Source organism: Pyrus communis, chromosome 4 (genome assembly GCF_041283825.1).
Source record: "Pyrus communis isolate YQ-2024b chromosome 4, ASM4128382v1, whole genome shotgun sequence".
NCBI classification, from domain to species: Eukaryota; Viridiplantae; Streptophyta; class Magnoliopsida; order Rosales; family Rosaceae; genus Pyrus; species Pyrus communis.
In genome coordinates this window covers 2,390,052-2,409,377 of record NC_142568.1, presented here as the reverse complement: position 1 = coordinate 2,409,377, position 19,326 = coordinate 2,390,052, and the positions used below count along the sequence as shown (strand labels likewise).

Below are 19,326 nucleotides of genomic sequence, written 5' to 3'. Positions count from 1 at the left end.
TCAAACTATCATAGCCCAACTTCTGTGTTTTTTGTGAGGATGTTCCGGTAATTACATTCGATCAAATGCAACTTTGCTCATACATACATACATACATACATACATACATACATATACATATATATATATATATATATATAACCATCTATTTTGTAGGTAAGATAAAATTTCATTGTTTCTTATATAATAAAGTATTCGTTAATTTCTTTAAACTCAATTAGATGTCTTAAACATTTTGGATTTGGCTAATATTTTGTAAGAATGATCTATGAGGTGGAACTTGAAAAATAGACGGTTCAGATCGTTAAAGTTCGATGTAGTGTGAACCTTATAACTAATCCTCATTTTTATAAAAAAAATGGGGATCCTTCCCTTAAGATTCACTCCAATGGTGGCCTATGGACTAAATTTCCCCCCAAAATTTTCCCCTAAACTCAGTCCAACCCAAGGGAAAACTTTGGGCTAAAAGCTAAATGGGGAAGTGAGGCCAGATTCAGCCCAACCCAACCCCCAACGTGCCTAACGTGCGAGCCTTCCGACCGCGAGGGACCCATCCACGTGGGCCTGTCAGCCACGTTCTACCTTGCATCCAACGATCGTGATCATCAGGCTGTTTCCCCCAAACTCAGTCCAACCCAAGAGGAAACTTTGGGCTAAAAGCTAAATGGGGAAGTGAGGCCAGATTCTGCCTAAAATTTAGCACAAAAATGGGTGTGGGCCTCACCGAAATGTCTGCTTTTCAGCGTTTGGGCGTCAAACGCAACCCAACCCAACCCCCAATGCGCCTAATGCGCAAGCCTTCCGACCGCAAGGGACCCACCCACGTGGGCCTGTCGGCCACATTCCGCCTTGCATCCAACGGTCGTGATCATCAAGCCGTTGGTTAATCCAACGGCCTAGATTCAATTTTTTTTTGTTTTTATATTTATATATTATTGAATCCAACGGTTGAGATCGAATATAATTAAATCTAACGGTAAAAAAAAAAATCTAACTGCCCAAATTTAAATCCAACGGCTAAAATAATTAAAAAAAAATTATTTAACTCAAAATTCACCCAAAAACTCTATAAATAACTATGTATTTGTTCAATCATCCACACAAAAACTCTATAAATAACAACATAGTACACTTAAAATTATTATATAAATGCTTAACCAACATCATCAACATTCACTTTTTCAGCGCCATACATGCTCAACCAAATCCTTGCAAAGTGTATCATGACATTGAGGAGCTTGAATTCTATTTAAACGTCTCATATACTCACTCAAGGTGACCCTATCTTGTTGGGTCTCATATGTGGTTGGAGCGAGATATTCAACATCTCTTGCAATAACTCTCGCATGTGTTGGTTGGTTATCATCCACATCTTCATCTGAATCTTCTTCAAATTCGATGTACTCATCTTCCACAATCATGTTGTGCAAAATTATGCACGTCATCATGATTGAATGAAGGTCTTCGGTCTGCCAAAATAGTGCAAGCCCTCTAATAATGGCTCATCGAGCTTGTAGGATCTCGAACACTATCTCTACATCCTTCCTGTAAGACTCTTGTCTCTGCGAAAATAATTTCTTCTTTGCACTATCTGGATGAGAAAAACTTTTGACAAAGGTAGACCAACTAGGATAAATACCATCAGTTAGGTAGTAACCTAGCTTATACCTATTACCATTTACCTTTTACTGAAATTCTAGTGCCCATCTATTGACAACATTATTGAACAGAGGAGAAGACCAAAGAACGTTGATATCGTTGTTTGATCCAGGAGCGCCGAAGAAAGCATGCCAAATCCATGTGTCGTAGGACGTCACAGCCTCAAGCATGATGGTTGGCTTGTTATGACAGCCTTTGAATTGGCCAGCCCAAGCAGTAGGACAATTCTTCTACTTCCAATGCATACAATCGAGACTTCATATCATGCTAGGGAAGCCTCTTTTGTCTGCCTTGTGTAAAAGCTTTTTCAAGTCTTCACGATTTGGGTTGCGGATGTATGTGGCTCCATATATACCTTCAATTGCCTTACAGAAGCACTTTAGGTTCTCAATAGCAGTACTTTCTGCAAGTCGGCAATACTCGTTAGTTGAGTCTGCAGAGCACCCATTAGCTAGCATGCAAAAAGCAGATGTGAGCCTTTGATGAGGTGATAAACCTTATCGGCCTGCGACATCTAGCCTCCATGCAAAGTAGTGGTCATGATTGACAACTGCGTTCAAGATGTTTTCAAAAAGCTCTCTCCTCATCTGAAATCACCTCCGAAAATCATGAGCAAGAAATATCGGACGCCCGATGAAATAATCTTTCATCATTCGGTCATGACACTTTTCTCTATCACGCTGCACATATGAACGTTAAACGAGTTGACAAGTTCAACTTCGGTGTTGAACAATTCTACATCCTCAATCTCAATCCTTGCTTAGTATTATGCCATCTGCATTGCCATGCTACACCTGCTGTGACAACCCGTTCTAAATTTTACGTTTTTATTTTATTTTAAAAGCATGAATTTACGAAATTGCCCTAGAGGCAAGGACTTTGACTTCCGTTGACCATCGACTTGAGAGATGTGGGACTTATTCTTTTAGCATATCCTCGTAGTACTCGTTGGTACGAATGTATAAGCGAAAGCCGTTTGCGAGTCCGGATTATAACGGTGTAGTTACGGACGTTTGAAATTGGTTATTTAAAGGTAGTTAAATTATTTGAACTCCCATCTTGTGGGAAGACTAACCAATCAGCCTTTAAGCAAGAAAATAAGGGACCAATCAGTAAAAGAAAGGAAGGACCAATCAGAAATTGAGGTGAAGAGAGAGAGAAGCTGGCAGCTTCCCCTAAAACCATGACCCAATCCAAAACGACATGCACGACCACCCATTTTTCGAGGCCTATTCCAGCCAACTCCGGTGGAGTTTTTCGATGCCACCACCACCATCTTGAAGCTTCATTCCCCTCTACAAAACCCACCCAAGAACCACCTTGATTAACTATGGGATGTGGCAGTTTAAGGCCACGAAAGTTGACGAAAATCCATAGTGCACCGGCCACCCTTTTCGATTTTTTGGCAAATCGGCAAAGCGATGGTCGATGCCACCACTTGCGCTTTGTAGCCCATCATCCCAGGAGCAAAACCCAACCAACCTTGACCCTGTTGGACCACCGTAGATGACGAATCAACGTCAGGAAGTTTTAGGCACCCGCCAGCTTTGTGGGAAAAATTGACCATCTTCCGTCCACTTTTGGACTTCGTGGCAGGTATGAAAGTTGCTCCACTCACTGAGATCTTCATTTCTGTGAAGTTTGAGAATTTTTGGAAATAGTTGGATTTTCCGGCGAGTCGGGGCGGCGGCGCGTGGCCAGTGGGCCGCCAATGCTATTTTTAGGCTATGTCGAATGTCTTGAATTCAGTTTTGTCATTTGAATGACGTAGGTTGATCGTTGGAACCTAAATTCGTTACGATACGTTACTTGATAAAAATGGGAATCAATGATCCGACCGTTGGATCGTCACCAAAATTGGATACATTATAATACGTAATATTTAAAGATCATAGGAATTTATGGATTGGGAATCCGACTTACGGATCTTCCTGAATTGGATTTGTAAGTTAGTAAAATAAATGTTCACGACCACTTGTTTTAGGCAATTGACGGAGATCTGACCGTTGGATCGTAATGAAATTTTAATATGTTATTCTAGAAACATATTGTGGATCGTTGGGAGTTGCGGATTGGAAATCTGATATACGGATCTTCCAGGTCAAGTTATACAGGGTTGTAAACCCTACCGTCGATCTTTGATCGACTGTTGACTTGTGGTCAATGGGTCTCAAACTATTTTAGAATGTCGTTGAGGTTGTGTTTTATGTGAATTACGTATTCTACGGATAAGAGTTCTGAGATGTGATTTGATAATTGGTCACAGGGATCGATCATTCAGGACGCCTCGATGCGTGCGCTAGAGAATCATAGCGTGGACTCCAGGTGAGTGGATCTTTCCCTTTTTATCGTACATATTATTGAGAGTTCTATCAACACTTTTAAATTGGTTAGGTATATTACCTTCATATAATTATTATGAATGCTTGAAGTACCTATATGAACTACGAATGGCTTGATCCCTGTTTAGGGTACGTAGGCAGTCTAACGAGACGTTAGATGCAGCCATAAAATATTAGAGACAAAAGCCTTGCTTGGGAAATTGAGTAATGCGAAGGAAATTGGTAAAGGCAAGTTTTAGTTTTGTGAATTAGTTAGTTAAATTAGCGATAATTGGGTTGTCATGGATAATTATCCCTGAAAATAAGTTGTTCGGGAGTAGGGCATTATTGATTGTACACTTCACACCGTATTGTTTATAATTGAAAATGCTACGACAATGTTGAGTATTAGATTGCATCATGGTATATCCATATGTATATTACTTGCATATAATTATTGGGAATGCTTTCAAGTGCAAAGGTGAACGCAAGACACCCAGGTAAGTTCAGGTGAGTTTATGGTATTAGTTGAATCGATTGCGTTATAGCATGACTACAGTTATATGTTAGGCAACTTCGATATTGTCGTACTGGTTGCCATGAGTTGCACATGTTATATTGAGATGCATTGAGAGCTCATAAACCTGCACCCCAGTGTTAGTGCTCCCGTCCGTGGCCAGGGCACAGTCCTTCACGTGATGTTCACCTCCCGCACCTTACGTTCACCTTGGATCCAAGGTAGGTGCACAGTCCTGTCGTATAGACCACTTTAGGTGGTTCCGACTCGTAGGTGACCCGCGATTATTCGCCCAGTCTTCACGTGATCGTAGCACTTGAGCGTATTTATTTACACCCAGTCCTGTCGTACAGACCACTTTAGGTGGTTCCGACTCGTGTGCAGGTATACTTATTGAGTTATTGGCTAGCCAGGATTGATGAGATATGAATAAGTCGTACAGGTCATTATAGGTGACTCCGACTTATATGCTAGCCATGATTGATGAGATATGGATAAGTCGTACAGGTCACTATAGGTGACTCCGACTTATATACTAGCCAGGATTGATCAGGATTGATGAGATATGGATAAGTCGTACAGGTCACTATAGGTGACTCCGACTTATATGCTAGCCATGATTAATGAGATATGGATAAGTTGTACATGTCATTTTAGATGACTCTGACTGATATATCACTTTGTATTGATTTAGTTCATTTGGCCTACTTATTAATGTAGGGTGGAGTTGATGGCAAACCGTGGTTTTGGTCATTTCTGAGTATGGTTTGGATATATGTATATATGTTGTACTGTCCTATAGAAAACGATAAGGGAATTACAGTGAGGGGTTATTACTGTTAGAAAGGTAATAGTTTTTGGGAAGCTTGGTTTTACTGCTTACTCACACTTTCTGTTTTGTACCCCTTCAGGTTTTAACTGCTGAGTTCGTATCGACGATGATATATAGCTAATCTTAGTACTGGTGGCTACTTTTAAGGGTATGATTCTTACCCACACTACTGTACCTTACTTATGCTCTGACATCGCGTGTGAAATAGGTTTGCTCCCACTCGTAGCGCACTCTGTTATTTAGACACTTTTAAATTCAAATTTATTCACTTTTTATACACTATCACATTTTATGGCTTCGTCACCTTCCAGGTGTCGGCCAGCACAGCTCAATTCAGGGTCCAAGTGGACTTTCTGGGTCGGGGTGTGTCACCTGCCATCTGCATTTCCATGCTACGCCTTCTTCTATCACCCATTGATGAGATATTGAGGATTTTTAGGAAACAAAAACTCTTTGAAAGTTGAAAGATTGGTGAATATAGAGGATGATTGAAGGTTGAAAGGTTGTGTGATCAACAAATATTGGGCATATGTTTATATAGAGGATGATTGATGAAAGTTGAACGATTAGTGAAAGTTGAAAGTTTGGTGTTGAACGGTTGATGAAAGTTGAAAGTTTGATGTTTAACGGTTGGTGAATTGAAAATTTGGTGTTGAACGGTTGGTGAATTGAAAGTTAGCCCAGGGTTGAAAGATTGGTGAAAGTTGAAGGCTTGCTTTGTGGAAATTTTAGTGATTTTTCAATATTTATCAGAATTTAAATTTTTTTTAGATTAAAATGTTCATAAAATTAATTTACGATAATCTACATATTCATTTAAAAAAGAAAATTAATTTAAGAAAAAAATAGATTAAGTTCATTCTTTAATAATCCCGGGCTAAAATTTTAGGCCATAACGATTGGAGCAGAAAAGCTATTTCCAAACTAAAAATTTTGACTTTTAGCCCAATGGAGATGGTATTTCATATATATATATATATGTATGTATGTATGTATGTATGTATGTGTATATATTGTTGAAGGATTAGGAAACCATTGGAGATGGTGTTTCATATATATATATATATATATATATATATATATATGTATGTATGTATGTATGTATGTATGTATGTATGTGTATATATTGTTGAAGGATTAGGAATCTTTAGATCTTAATCATCTTAATAATTATAATACTTGTGAAATTTTGATGGGAGATATTCCTCACTTGCTGGAGCCTATTAAGCTTAATAAATTTCTTCTCTCTCGAAAACCATATAAAAAAAACTAGAGTTATATGCGAAATATATGACTGCAATCTTAATAACCACTTATGTGAAAACATAGATATATATTGAAAGAGACTTGTGGTGAGTCCCGTCCCTAAAATTTGTATTCAAAGAGGCTTGTTACCGAAAAAAATAAGAAAAAAAACCAAGATTTGTATTATTAATAATATTACACATTCGATATCGAAAACATGATAGCAAATTGAACTAGAACGACAAAAGAAACGCACACATCCAAACTAAACATGCTTACATTACATATAGGAAAGCATATTAATTATCCAAAGTTGTGTCTGATTGCACGATTAACCATATCTTAATCGTAACTAAATCATGTTTGTTGATTAGACCTTTGTGTACGTCGCTCTGTCTAGCAATTGGCAGGATGGGGAAGCTTGCACTTGGCGGGAAGCTGTAGGGCAAGGTTAGGGTCAATCCCCAGAGAAGGCAAGACACTGGAGTTCTTGTAGGAGCAAAGGCAGCTCAGGTTGGCATGCGACAGCGCCGCGCAGCAGGCTTTTGTAGGCGGTGCCGGATTCGGAGAAGTCACAGCCGGCCTGCAAGTCATCAAATCGCTGACAGAGACGTTGCATATGTTCTGAGCATTAACAACATGAACAAAACCGCCATTGCCTGCAATTGCAACCAAAACCACAGCAGCCAAAACTACGACCAGCTTTTGACGAGCACCTTCCATATCTTTTCTCATAGGAATTGTTTGGTGCGTTAAGGTTGTGGATTTTGGAGCTCCAAAGTTGGTGGGTTTTATAGGGGAATGAGAAGCAAAGGAATATTATTGGTGGTGGTGGGAAGGTATGGGAGGAGCGGTACTGCTTGCTGACGGTGGTCCCGTGGACCCAAAAGTTGGCCATGCTGTGGTGTCACGGGATCCGTACTTGTGATTCAGATAAGTTCGACGCACTTGTTTTTGTCTGCATGTTTTAAATTTCTAACCTACTCGTCTTTTCTTCTTCTTTTGTTCTTGCTAGTTATTAGTATTACTTGCCCTAGTTATTATAATTCTGGATACGTTAGTGATTTTCACGCTACTGGGTTTTTTTTCCCCACACTTCTCTCCTATATTTATGTCGGTTGATTTCTATTTGATCTACTCAATTCAAATGCTACGGAAAAGATGAAAAAATATAGGAGAAAGCGTAAAAAAAAGTGTGGAAATCATTTGCCAAAGTGTGGAATATCTAATTTCTTGACAAGAAGGGTTAATTATTCTATTTTTTGGGTCATGACCTGTTTTCCTTGGCTGTTGGGAAAAAGGGTTCTTAAGTTATCTCTTCACGTGATGTTGTTCGTCTTTCTACTTGTCAAAACTAAAGCGCTCCGCATTTTTGTTGTTATATTAAAGAGTGTTTGGTACTATCAACACTCTATTTTTTATCGTTCATATATTTTATGTTAATTTATATTCTTTGATGTTCTTCAATTCATTCGATCTGATAGCCGAAAATTATAAAGATATATGAAAAATAAAAAATAAAAATATGTGTATAGCACCGCTTTAAAATAATACTAGTACTCAGATATTTCATACATAAGTTGTGTGAGATAGGTTTGGCTTGGAAAGTAGAGAAATAATAGAAAATTTACTTTGGAAGCAAAGAAAAAAAATATATTAGGAAATGTAGATAAGGGAATGGTAGGAAATTAATTAGTTAATAGTGGTTGGCAAAGAAATATGGGCAATTGACTAAAACGATAAAAGATTAAATCTTGATTGCGAAACTGATCAAATATCCCCTTGATCGCAAAACTAAATCTAGAAAAACGATATTGTGAGAATGACCCATGATAGGACATTAGGATGGCGATCTAAAAGAATTGAGGCAGAGTAAAGAAGGTACTACAAAATGTTGGATGAAACGAACCGAACCGAAACGCATTTCAAGAGCATCGGAAAAGCATGGGAGATAGATTTGTAAATTACTAACAAATTAAAAGGGAATTCTTAACTAATCTGCATACATGCATTTACAAATTTCTCACTCAAAGATAACCTTAATTGCATGTATACTAAAGAACATAATATTTTTTGCGTTCTCTGGGGCATTCCACATTTATCTTGTCGGTGCTAAAAATTATCGACTTTCACCCTCAAAGATTGCACCTGCCACGACATTGTATCTTGTCGGTGATGAAAATTTTGAAAAATGATGATTTTCGTACGCTTTTTTTATTATTTACACATATTTGATAGTTTTTTTATCTGAGTTTTTTTTGTAATTTATTCAATTTGACGTCTAAAAATTGAGAAAAGTGTGAAGAAAAAAAAAAAAAAAGCTAGCTAGGAATACATAATTTATACTGATATTGATAATTTGTCAACCTGGAATGGGTTAAAGAAATCAAGAATCATTTTTATTATTCCTCGTGTCATTAGGTAAACTTTCAACTCTATTGTGTTTCTTGTCATATTAGCCTACCAAGGCCACACATGGTCTTTTATTGGAGTAGGCTTTCCCTGAGACGTTGTGGGGTTGGAGAGTTAGTATAGAAGGAACACGATACATATGTCTTATGTTATTATACAAGTAGAAAGATATTTGAAAAAAAAAAAAGAAAAAAAAAAATTCTCTGCTTGTATAATAACATATGAGATACCACCACCTATTTTGAACACATTGAAAAATTTCTCGTGAGTTTGGTATCGTAATTTTTATACTAATACACACATCACAAAACACCCCAACAACAGATGAGAAATGACTTATATTTTTGCATGTGGTCAAATATTCTAATGAACATGGTGTTGGAGTTCAATCCACGCGTTTGAGGTTGAAAAATTCTACTTCCCTAAATTATTGTAATAGCATTGACCTCCTTCCACTTAATAATAAATAAATAAAATGAAGAAATGATATGATTTTCAGACCTTATTTTTCTCTTTTTGCACTATATTGTAAATATTATTTTTTGTAGTTGTCCGTGTCCCATAACACATCTATAAATCAAATTTGCAAAGTAAATAATATATTACCAATAAAAAATAAGTACGATAATCAACATTGATCTTCCTAGCATTACTCCATTCAGGAAGAGGATTCGGTCCGGATCTCTCCCATCAAAGGCCCAGGATCAAATGATTTGGACCGTTGAAATTTGATCCAACAGCTACAAACAAAGGCCCCTCTGAAGTTATAATAATTGTAGTCGTTTGATCAAATTTTAATGGTCCGAATCACTTGATCATAGGCCTTTAATGTGAGAGATTCGGATCGGATCCTCTTCCTTCCATTCGAGGCAGTAAGGGGCGAGGATTCTCTGTGTCGATCCGTATTCAATTCCCATTTTCTCCTTTGCTTATTCTGCCAAGTGGCAAGAAGGTAGTACTGAGACTTCACACCACGTCAGCCGCTGTCGGTGGAGCTTCGTGGGTCAGCCCCCCTCCAACGTAATTCCAGCCTGTTCCCCCCATTAAACCTCGAACACCTTCAAGATCTTAGCTCCCTAATCAACCCATCATCCACCGTCCATTGCCGCCTCAACTTGCACGCCATTTAACCACCGACACTCACATCTACCTCCAACGACACCCCGTCGAACGCTTACCTCACCAACAGCTAGCTATTAACTCCTGGTTGCCGAGCTCCGAAGCAAACCCATTTGTTCTTCCGCATCCAACCATGAAGATCTCCGCTGCTGCATTGGTGGCGGTGGTGGCGCTGAGTGTTGTCCTGTGTGCCAGCAGCGACGGCGATTACTCGTCCACCGTCGCAAAAGTGAAGATCGTGAGGGGGAAGAAGCTGTGCGACAAAGGGTGGGAATGTAAAGGGTGGTCAAAGTACTGTTGCAATCTCACCATCTCCGATTACTTCCAGACTTACCAGTTTGAGAATCTGTTCTCCAAGAGAAACACGCCGGTGGCGCATGCCGTTGGGTTTTGGGATTACCAGGCGTTTATCACCGCCGCCGCGCTTTTCGAGCCTCTTGGGTTTGGGACCACTGGTGGGAAGCTTATGCAGATGAAGGAGATGGCCGCCTTTCTTGGACATGTCGGCAGCAAAACCTCTTGTAAGTCACCACTCTTGTTTGTGCATAGAATTGCTATTTTGGGTAGCTCTTGTTTTTATAATTAGTAATGTTTGATTGAGATTTGTTGAGTTTTAGTGAATTTGGTTTATGAACAACCTCGATTTTGAGGGAAAAAACTTGGATTTCATACAATTTTGGTCACTGTGTTTTCGATTTTCCCAATTTGGTCGCTGTGTTTTCGATTTTAGCTAATTCGGTCACTGTGTTTTAAGTCAAAAAATGAAAAAATTTAATTTTTTAACATAAAGTTACGAGAAGTGACGAAGATTGCAAATTTTGTAAAACACAGTGACCGAATTGGCTAAATTGAAAACGCAGTGACCATAAATACAGTGACGAAAAGGGTTTTTAACCCTTGATAAAATACAGTAAGCTTTTGCTGTACTTCACATATGTATACCGGTGTTCTTATGGTTGTTGACGGCGATGGGGATGATTGTTCCAGGTGGTTACGGTGTGGCCACCGGAGGACCATTCGCTTGGGGGCTTTGCTACAACAGGGAAATGAGTCCCATGCAGTCATACTGTGATGACTATTACAAGTACATATATCCCTGCAGTCCTGGAGCTGAATACTATGGCCGTGGTGCTTTGCCTATCTACTGGTTTGTATTCCATCTATTTTATCATTGGTTTATGTCGATTTCCTTTCATAATATTCATATTTCTGAGCTTTCGTTTACCAAATAAATTAACCAAAGATGATGTCAGTTGTGTTGTAAAGTAGAGCGAGCTATCGTTAGATGAGATTAATTCGTTGGTCTACTCGTATAATGCCATCTTAGCAAGTTCACAAATTAGATGATACACACTGCAAGCTAGTAATTTACTTGTGGCGGAAACTAGATAGAGTTGTTTTGTCGGTCAGACATATTTGTCTTCATACAGCAGACACCACTTAGTGGGATAAGCCTTTGTTGTTGTCTGTCAGTTTGTTCTATAGTCTAGCTATTGTCGCATTTATGTTTTTCCTGAAATCTAGTGACATCTGACGTTCTAGAAGATATATTAGGATGTAGTTTGAGTTCTTTGAATAGACAATGCTACTAATTTAACATTGTTTCTACCATCTAGGAACTACAATTACGGTGCAGCTGGAGACGCTTTGAAGGTGGATCTGTTGAACCATCCAGAATACATTGAGCAGAATGCTACTCTTGCCTTCCAAGCTGCAGTATGGAGGTGGATGACCCCTATCAAGAAGTCACAACCCTCAGCCCACGAAGCATTTGTCGGAGACTGGAAGCCTACCAAGAACGATACATTGAGTAAGCGGTTTCCTGGATTTGGCACTACAATGAATATTCTTTATGGGGAATCAGTTTGTGGCAAGGGTGACATTGATGCCATGAACAACATCGTTTCACATTACCAGTACTACCTTGACCTTATGGGTGTCGGTCGAGACGAGGCAGGGCCTCATGACGTGTTAACTTGTGCCGAGCAGGTTGCATTTAACCCTATCCAGCCTGCTGTTACTGCATCATCTTGAGACCCATATCGTGTTAGGTTGCCTGCCCTATCAAAGGCATCTTCTTCTCCCATCAGCTTAGAAATTTAAAAGGAAAATTGAAACGCATCTTCTTCTCTACAAGGTGAAGTATTAATAAAAAGGCATCGAAGCTAGATGTTGATAGATTATTTGGAATTTCGCGCGTGAAGATGCATATCTGTGAGAATGTGTGAACTGTTGATTGATTTGTTGCCATACTTAAGTTATATTTGCTCTCTGGGTTTTGAGTCGTCTGTGTAATTTGTTATATGTAATATATGAACCGTTTTGTTCTCGTATATCTGTTATGGACAACTAAATTTGAGTGCAAAGTTTCATCGGTATATGGCAAATTCTTGCTTTATTTTTTATTTCGACAAAGTACGTAATCTTATTCCTGTTAGGCATTTGATTACGGCATACAAGAGGAAATTCACACTTCTAATTCTCTATGGATTGACATTCTGAAATCAGCTCACGTACTGGGCAAACAGCCCAACCCTTGGAACATACTATAGCCCCAGGTGGTGAAGAGCTGACATCAAGGTGCCAAATCTTCCTGTTGCTGTGAGCTCTTGGGGTAGATCAGCCCGTTATCCCGGAGTAATTTTTATCCGCTGATTTTCTTCTAGCTGCTAAAATGGTGCCAAGAAAATCATCCATTTCGAAAATAAACGATCCCCTGTCTTCTGCCTGATCCCTCACTGCTGCTCTTATCTGCTCCCCAATATCACCAGCTTTTTCCCTCATTTCTCCTCCTTTGCCACTTTTCTCCATTACCAAATCTATCAGTCTCTTCACCTCCTTCCCAACAATAACACTCTGTGATCCCCTTGTAAGTTCGACGCTCACGCCCATCTCCTCCGCCAACATCTTCGAGTTAAATGCCTGCTCGGACGCCAACGGCCACCCTATCATTGGCACCCCCTGGCTTAAGCTCTCCATCACTGAATTCCATCCGCAGTGGCTAACAAACACACCCGTCGACTTGTGTGACAATATCTCCAACTGGGGTGCCCAATTGTGCACCACCAACCCTTGTTTTCCTTTACTCATTCGATCTTCGAACCCCTCGGGCAACCACTCTGCTCGGAACTCACCCTTCATGTCATATCCAATCGGAGGCCTTATTACCCAAATAAAAGGCCTTCCACTTTCTTCCAACCCAAGAGCTAATTCCATCATCTGGTTTGAACTTATACTGTTTTGAGAACCAAATGAGACGTAAACAACCGAATCCGAACCTTGTGAGTCAAGCCATTCGAGGCATGCTTCAGGAGGTATGCCGAACTCTTTTCCGGCGCGTTGCCTTGAAACACTTAAGGCCAACGTAGATGATTTGTTGAGTGCTTCTAAAGGAAGAAGTGGTCCGATGGACCATACAGGACGCCCCAGGTAGTTCCTCAAGATCTTCAATCCAACTGGCTCAATCTCCTCAACAGTACTACACAACCAACCAAAGGATTTGGTAGAAAGTGAAAGCTGAGGTTGAAAAACTCTTGACCCGAAGTCAGTACCATCTGCAGCTCTTAAGTATGGATTCAGCTGAGATATATGGAAGCGGTAACTCTCAGGAAACCCCGGCACCGGGAACTCATCCGAAGCTGTAGAACGGTGTGGGAGGTTAAGCCAAATAGACACCAAAGCTGCAGTGCCATAGGCACCACCTGTGGTGAAAGTCACATGCGCAGTTCCAAAGCTGTTTGCAAGATTAGCAGCCCATCCAAAGTACATGTCAGAGATAATACAAAGCGGCGGTCGGCCTTCCTTTTCGATGATATCCGAGATAAGGCGGCGAGCAGGAGCTTCAAGACTCGTTGATGCAGCAACTAGGTTTCCTATTTTGCTGAGAGGCAAGTTCTCCGTGTTCTCGCCGTTCGGGGGCAAGCCGTGGTCTGTGCCGCAGAATGATAGCTCAGCCAAGCGGATGTTGGAGTCAGATTGGGAGCTTGAGTTGGAGGCGATCGTTGTGCGGAGGTAGTCGATGTTGAGGGCGGTGCTTGCGACGGTGACAGTGATCAAGCTTTTTCTCTGTTGGAGATTTCTTGCAAGTTGCAGGAATGGTATGAGATGGCCCTGAGCCATGAATGGCAGCATCACAATGTGCTCTTGGTCTTGGCCTTCCATCCCTACCTACCTTTCATCCTCTTTTTTGCCTTTTTGTATTTGACAGGAAGTTTTCAGTTTTTTTTTTTCTGGTTGATATCAAAACAAAGAATGAATTTTCAAAAAAAAAAAAAAAAAAACAATGCAAGGTTGGTTAAGGAATTTGGAGAGTTAAAAAGACACGTGTCTCCCTTTTATGGTGCCACGTTCTGATCAATCAGGACTCAAGGCGGAGTCAAATCTTTAAGTTTATATTTTTTATCTTTTTTTTTTTTTGTATTAAAAACTAGGTCATCATCAACCATGCAAATTGTTTATTGGATTGTTTGTAGTTTTGTTTGTGGAATTATTGGTCCCTATTCACCACTAATTTATTTATAAACTCTAGATTAAGATTGACAAATGGTGATTAGTGTGACGATCCGTCTCTAATTTTCTATGTAATTTCTCTTCGAGTATGTAAATTGACATTCATGCCCTTGTTGGCAAATTAACGTGGATGTGATTATGCAGCTTTAAATTATTTTTCTCGCTATCATCATTAAACAGTACTGTTTATTTGATTGTTTGTAGTTTTTTTTGGCATTAAAAACTAGGTTAGCGTCAATATATATTACAAATTGTTCATTTGATTGTTTGTAGTTTTGTTTATGGAATTATTGGTCCCTAGTCACCACTAATTTATATGTAAACTCTAGATTAAGATTGGCAAATGGTGATTAGTGGAGGATTCATCAATCACAACACACATATATCTGTACTTACTCGTACCGTAAATATAAGACATTTATATAAAGATTTCACAATTTTGAGGAAATTGTCGTTGTGGTTATTGAGAAATTTCTTTGCACCCACAATTTAGACTCCTATTATGTAACAGTTCTAATTTTAAAATTTATACGATGAAGACCGTTGTTATTCGTAGGCGAATTTGCATTCACCAAAAGCAACACAAGTTACATAAGCTTCCAATCTATTCAACTGGATTTTTAAACTTAAAGAATAGTAACACAACTATTGCTTGTTTCAAGGGGATCGAAGGCCAAAAACACTATCACACAACATAACTACAATAGGCCTGCGATCACATAAGCCCCTTGGTTTCAGATCACATCTAACCAAACACAAATACAACTTTATACAAATGCACAACGTCTTCAAAAGGTAGTAATTTTGGCACTCTTAGTTTAGCTTCTCGCATTTAAATTGTGTATGTTATATACTTTGTACGTTCACATCACAACCAAAGTGTCAGAAGCTAAACTGAGAGTGCGAAAACCGCTATTGCGATCATTTAATGAGTCCCGAATCAAAAGAAACCCCAGTGGAAGGCAACCAAAGGTTCCCAGAGATGAAACCACCAACAGTGAAGGCTTGTGCAGCAACCGGTGTAAGTGACGCATGATACCCCGGCCACCGGACCCGACCCAAAGTTGAAGCCCCAGGCCCATAATTTGAATACTCACCATAATACAATGTATTTAGAGCAAACCCACCTGACCAAGGTGACCAACCAGCCCTACTAATTGAGTCATCCAAGTAAGACTGCATGATAACTGTTCTTGAGTGCTGCTTCCATGGCCTTCCAAGATACGTCTCGTACTTGGATTTCACCGGAGCAAGATCCGAAGCAGCCGAAATTTTGCAGTTGTGAATCGAAATTCCAGTGTTCTGATCCGGGCTGGTTCTGCCTTGTGCTGTGACAAAGTTTTTGAGACCGGTCGAAGCGGGTTTTCTTGCGTAAATGTTGCAGTTCTGGAAAACTGCTGCTGAGTTTCCAAATATGAAATCAACTGTTCCGTAGATTTGGGTGTCTCTGTAGAACTGGCGCTTGGAGAGAGTGTAGAGGGTGTCTTGGTAGCCGACGATAGAGCATCGGAAAATCACTGACTTGTCAGCGCCGACTCGGAGGGCAACCGCTTGGTGCTTTGATGGACCGGCATTATTCTCAAACGTTATGTCACGAGCTATAAATCCGTCTCCCATAGCAGCTGAAAACAGGGTTGTTTGCATGTTACTATGTGCCATGAGGACATGCAATTTTTATTAGGTAAGAGAAAAGTTTCCTTCCAACTCTTTTTGTCAAAAAAAAAAAAAAAAAAAAAAAAACCTACGAAATTAAAACCTTGATCATCCTTTATGAGCATCACGTCTAACATTATAATTTAGGGAAATGGATATCGAAGGAAGGTGGTGGACTAAAGCAAGAAAAGAAAGAATTTTAATAGAACCAACTATTCCTTTATGATTTCATTCTTTTCTATTTGATGTTGATGTTGATGTATATACATGTGAACTGTTTTTATATTTTCTTCTTTTTTTTTTTTTTTTTTTTAATGGATAATAATGCTTGTTTTTCCTTCACAGAGAATTTACTCATTCTCTATTTATGATTAATGTATTTTTGACGTACGGACTTCATAATTGGAATTGTTCATATGCATCAAATAAATTGACGGTTCATCACAACGATGCTACTTGTTATCAAAATTGTTGATTAGTTTGACACATATGAATGACTATATGATATCAAATTGAATAATTTTTTTACAGATATAATTTTTAAATGATGATAAAGTGAATGATTAGATGTAATATTTAGCTGCCTAACTAACGTTGATTCGTCTCCCACTGTAACGCGGGAGCTACGATCGAGACCATTGCTACCATTAATTGCTCCCTCACCGACATTACAAGACAACCCAAAGTTGGCATCACGGGACACCAGTTAATATCAATTGTCAAAGACAAATTCTAATAACATGAGTGGTAGCAAACCCTATAATTTTTTCTTTATAATTTTATTTTTAATATTATCTTCAACTAGTATAAAATCATAATAATTTTCTTTTAAAAGTGAGTTTTGTAAATAATTTTGGTGAGTGACAATAGCACCAGTCATTAAATATTAGTTTTTCTCTAACAGTTTTGATTTTTTTTTTTTTAACAAAAGTTATTATTATTAAGGAGGTTTAAAAAGATTACAATGATTAAAAAAGTGGGAAGTTTTGAACTTGTGCGAGACATTACTTGTTATGATTTTATTTTTTTGATATATGACCAAATTGTTTTTTCACCATTCTTTATAACAAAAAAGATTTTGTTAACAGGTAATTTACATATTTTACAATTTGACAAAATAAAAAAGCCATATATTTTAAATGAAGAAAAAGAAGAGGAAATTCTCTTATATTAATTAGAAACAAAAAAAACCTAAAGAAGAGGGAAATTTGATATGTTCTTACCAACTGTGGCAGACTGGAAAGTGGTCCAACCATCATCAGAGTTCCTATCGCCCACAATAATCGTCGTCCCCAAACCATCACCAATTAACATAACGTTTTTCTGCTTCGTTGGTATTTTAATATATTCATGATAAGTCCCAGCTTTTACATGAATTACAGACCTGCCGCCATCTCCACTCTCAGCCAATGAGGCCACCAACCCAAGTGCTTCGCCGATACTCTTGTGCGTACCACTCCCATCCAAAGCCACCACAGCATGTGCTTCTAAGTCACCCACAGAAGCTTCTAGAAGCTTTCTCTCATCGCCGGACAGCCAACTGGGAAAATCATCCGACAACAGCCTCCGGCCACCGACAATGTTACTAGGGTTTTTCTTTTGGGCCTGCTTTGGTGACCTACTAGTGAGCATGAAAAGTGACAGAGAGTTACTTATGAATTGGTTGATATTTTGAGCTGAAGTCTCCATAGAACCCTTGTCTACCATTGACTTATCACTCTCAAGGCTGTCTAGACAAGTTTCTTGATTGGTTAAAGCAGCACTGAGCCAGCTTTGGATATCGTCGTCAGCATGGCTATAGGCGCTTTTGGTACTGTCGTATTTGAGTATGACATTATCGAGTAAATCGATACTGTCCTCGAGCAGCTCAAGGCAGTCGTTGATAACGCCAAGTGAGTGTGTTTGATGAGAGGTTTGACGATGGGAGATGGTAAGATTATAGGCAAGAGCGCGAGCCAAACTAGCCTTTATAATGCTGAAGTCGACTGAGTGGACAAAGAGGCCTTCAAGGGTTTGAGGGGATGGTTTAGTAATTGTAGTAATATTACTTGTTTTGGAGATGAAAATGGATTCACAAGCTGCTTGGTGAGGGGTATGTTTGCAAAAAGATACAATATTGTTGGCTTCTTTGGATGGTCCTGCTCTGGAGAATTTGGAGAAAAGGGATGGTGAAGAAGCCTGATTAGCTTCTGCTGATAGCAGCAAGATTTGTATGATCAAGAACATGCTTAGAAAGAAAGTGTGTGTTTTGCTTCTGTCTTCTCCAATATTGGAGGAACTCAGTATTGTAAACATGCTTAAATGAGAGAGACGGACACAGATTAGAGAATCTAGAGAGAGTTGTACGTATGTGAGCACTTAGCTTGGTTACATATATATACACAATAGGGCCTTTAGTTTCATGCCACCTTATGACTTGTTCGGGAATATGTAAGGGCTTTCATTTCAGTGTTCAGTTAGAGGTTGACTACTAATTAAATCAATTTTGTTTCAACTTAATTACCTGTGCACCCTAGCACACTACAATACAATCAAATATTGTCCCAACTTAAATAATTGTATAGTTCACTCTATGTTGAGTTTTATCATAAAAATGCCTTAATACAATCAACGGTGAAACCATTTATTATCACGTTGTAGTAGTTTATTCAAGTTTTTGACTTGAAATTGCATTCTTCAGCAAAAATAAAGGTGACTTTGGTAGCTGTATACTCCAAATGTGATTGTTGTCACCATTATTGATCACTAATTCCTAATATATTGCTTAGAAGCAACGCTATCTTGTATTTGGGTCCCTACACATATATGTACATATACCAACTTAATTTATGCATGTAACCAAATGATGGAAAAAAATTTAGTGAACAATGAAGTTAATTAATATAATTTGCGTATTAATTTATCACTAGTACTTGATCAGTTTGTTACGAACTAAGGAACTAAAACTTGCATGCATTTTTTTTTTTCTGTTATATATATTTATTTAATATTTAGGGTTTTCAGTATTTAATTCTTCCATGCAAGTGGAGTGGAGTAGGTTTTGATTACTGCCTACGTAC

The 19,326-nt window shown here is 38.8% G+C and overlaps 3 protein-coding genes and 1 pseudogene across 4 annotated transcripts; 1 reads left to right on the top strand and 3 right to left on the bottom strand.

Annotated features, from left to right (window-relative positions):
• Nucleotides 1-6,733: 6,733 nt before the first annotated feature.
• Nucleotides 6,734-7,348, bottom strand: LOC148697292 (putative lipid-transfer protein DIR1 pseudogene; annotated as a pseudogene). Its single transcript, XR_015961405.1, has one exon. The product of XR_015961405.1 is annotated as a putative lipid-transfer protein DIR1 pseudogene (transcript).
• Nucleotides 7,349-10,038: 2,690 nt separating this feature from the next.
• Nucleotides 10,039-12,483, top strand: POM1 (Chitinase family protein). The gene is made up of 3 exons (XM_068461486.2): nt 10,039-10,626; nt 11,093-11,252; nt 11,722-12,483. The coding sequence occupies exons 1-3, from the start codon at nt 10,239-10,241 to the stop codon at nt 12,137-12,139; spliced, it is 966 nt and encodes a 321-aa protein (XP_068317587.2). The 5' UTR covers nt 10,039-10,238; the 3' UTR covers nt 12,140-12,483.
• Nucleotides 12,484-14,361, bottom strand: LOC137722477 (UDP-glycosyltransferase 92A1). Its single transcript, XM_068461485.2, has one exon. It carries the CDS (start codon nt 14,264-14,266, stop codon nt 12,725-12,727), a length of 1,542 nt encoding a protein of 513 aa, XP_068317586.2. The 5' UTR covers nt 14,267-14,361; the 3' UTR covers nt 12,484-12,724.
• A 770-nt stretch (nt 14,362-15,131) lies between these two features.
• On the bottom strand, nt 15,132-18,692 carry LOC137723606 (putative pectinesterase/pectinesterase inhibitor 35). The gene is made up of 2 exons (XM_068462804.2): nt 17,491-18,692; nt 15,132-16,236 (listed from the first exon to the last, which is right to left on the bottom strand). The coding sequence occupies exons 1-2, from the start codon at nt 18,560-18,562 to the stop codon at nt 15,536-15,538; spliced, it is 1,773 nt and encodes a 590-aa protein (XP_068318905.2). The 5' UTR covers nt 18,563-18,692; the 3' UTR covers nt 15,132-15,535.
• Between the last annotated feature and the right edge of the window lie 634 nt (nt 18,693-19,326).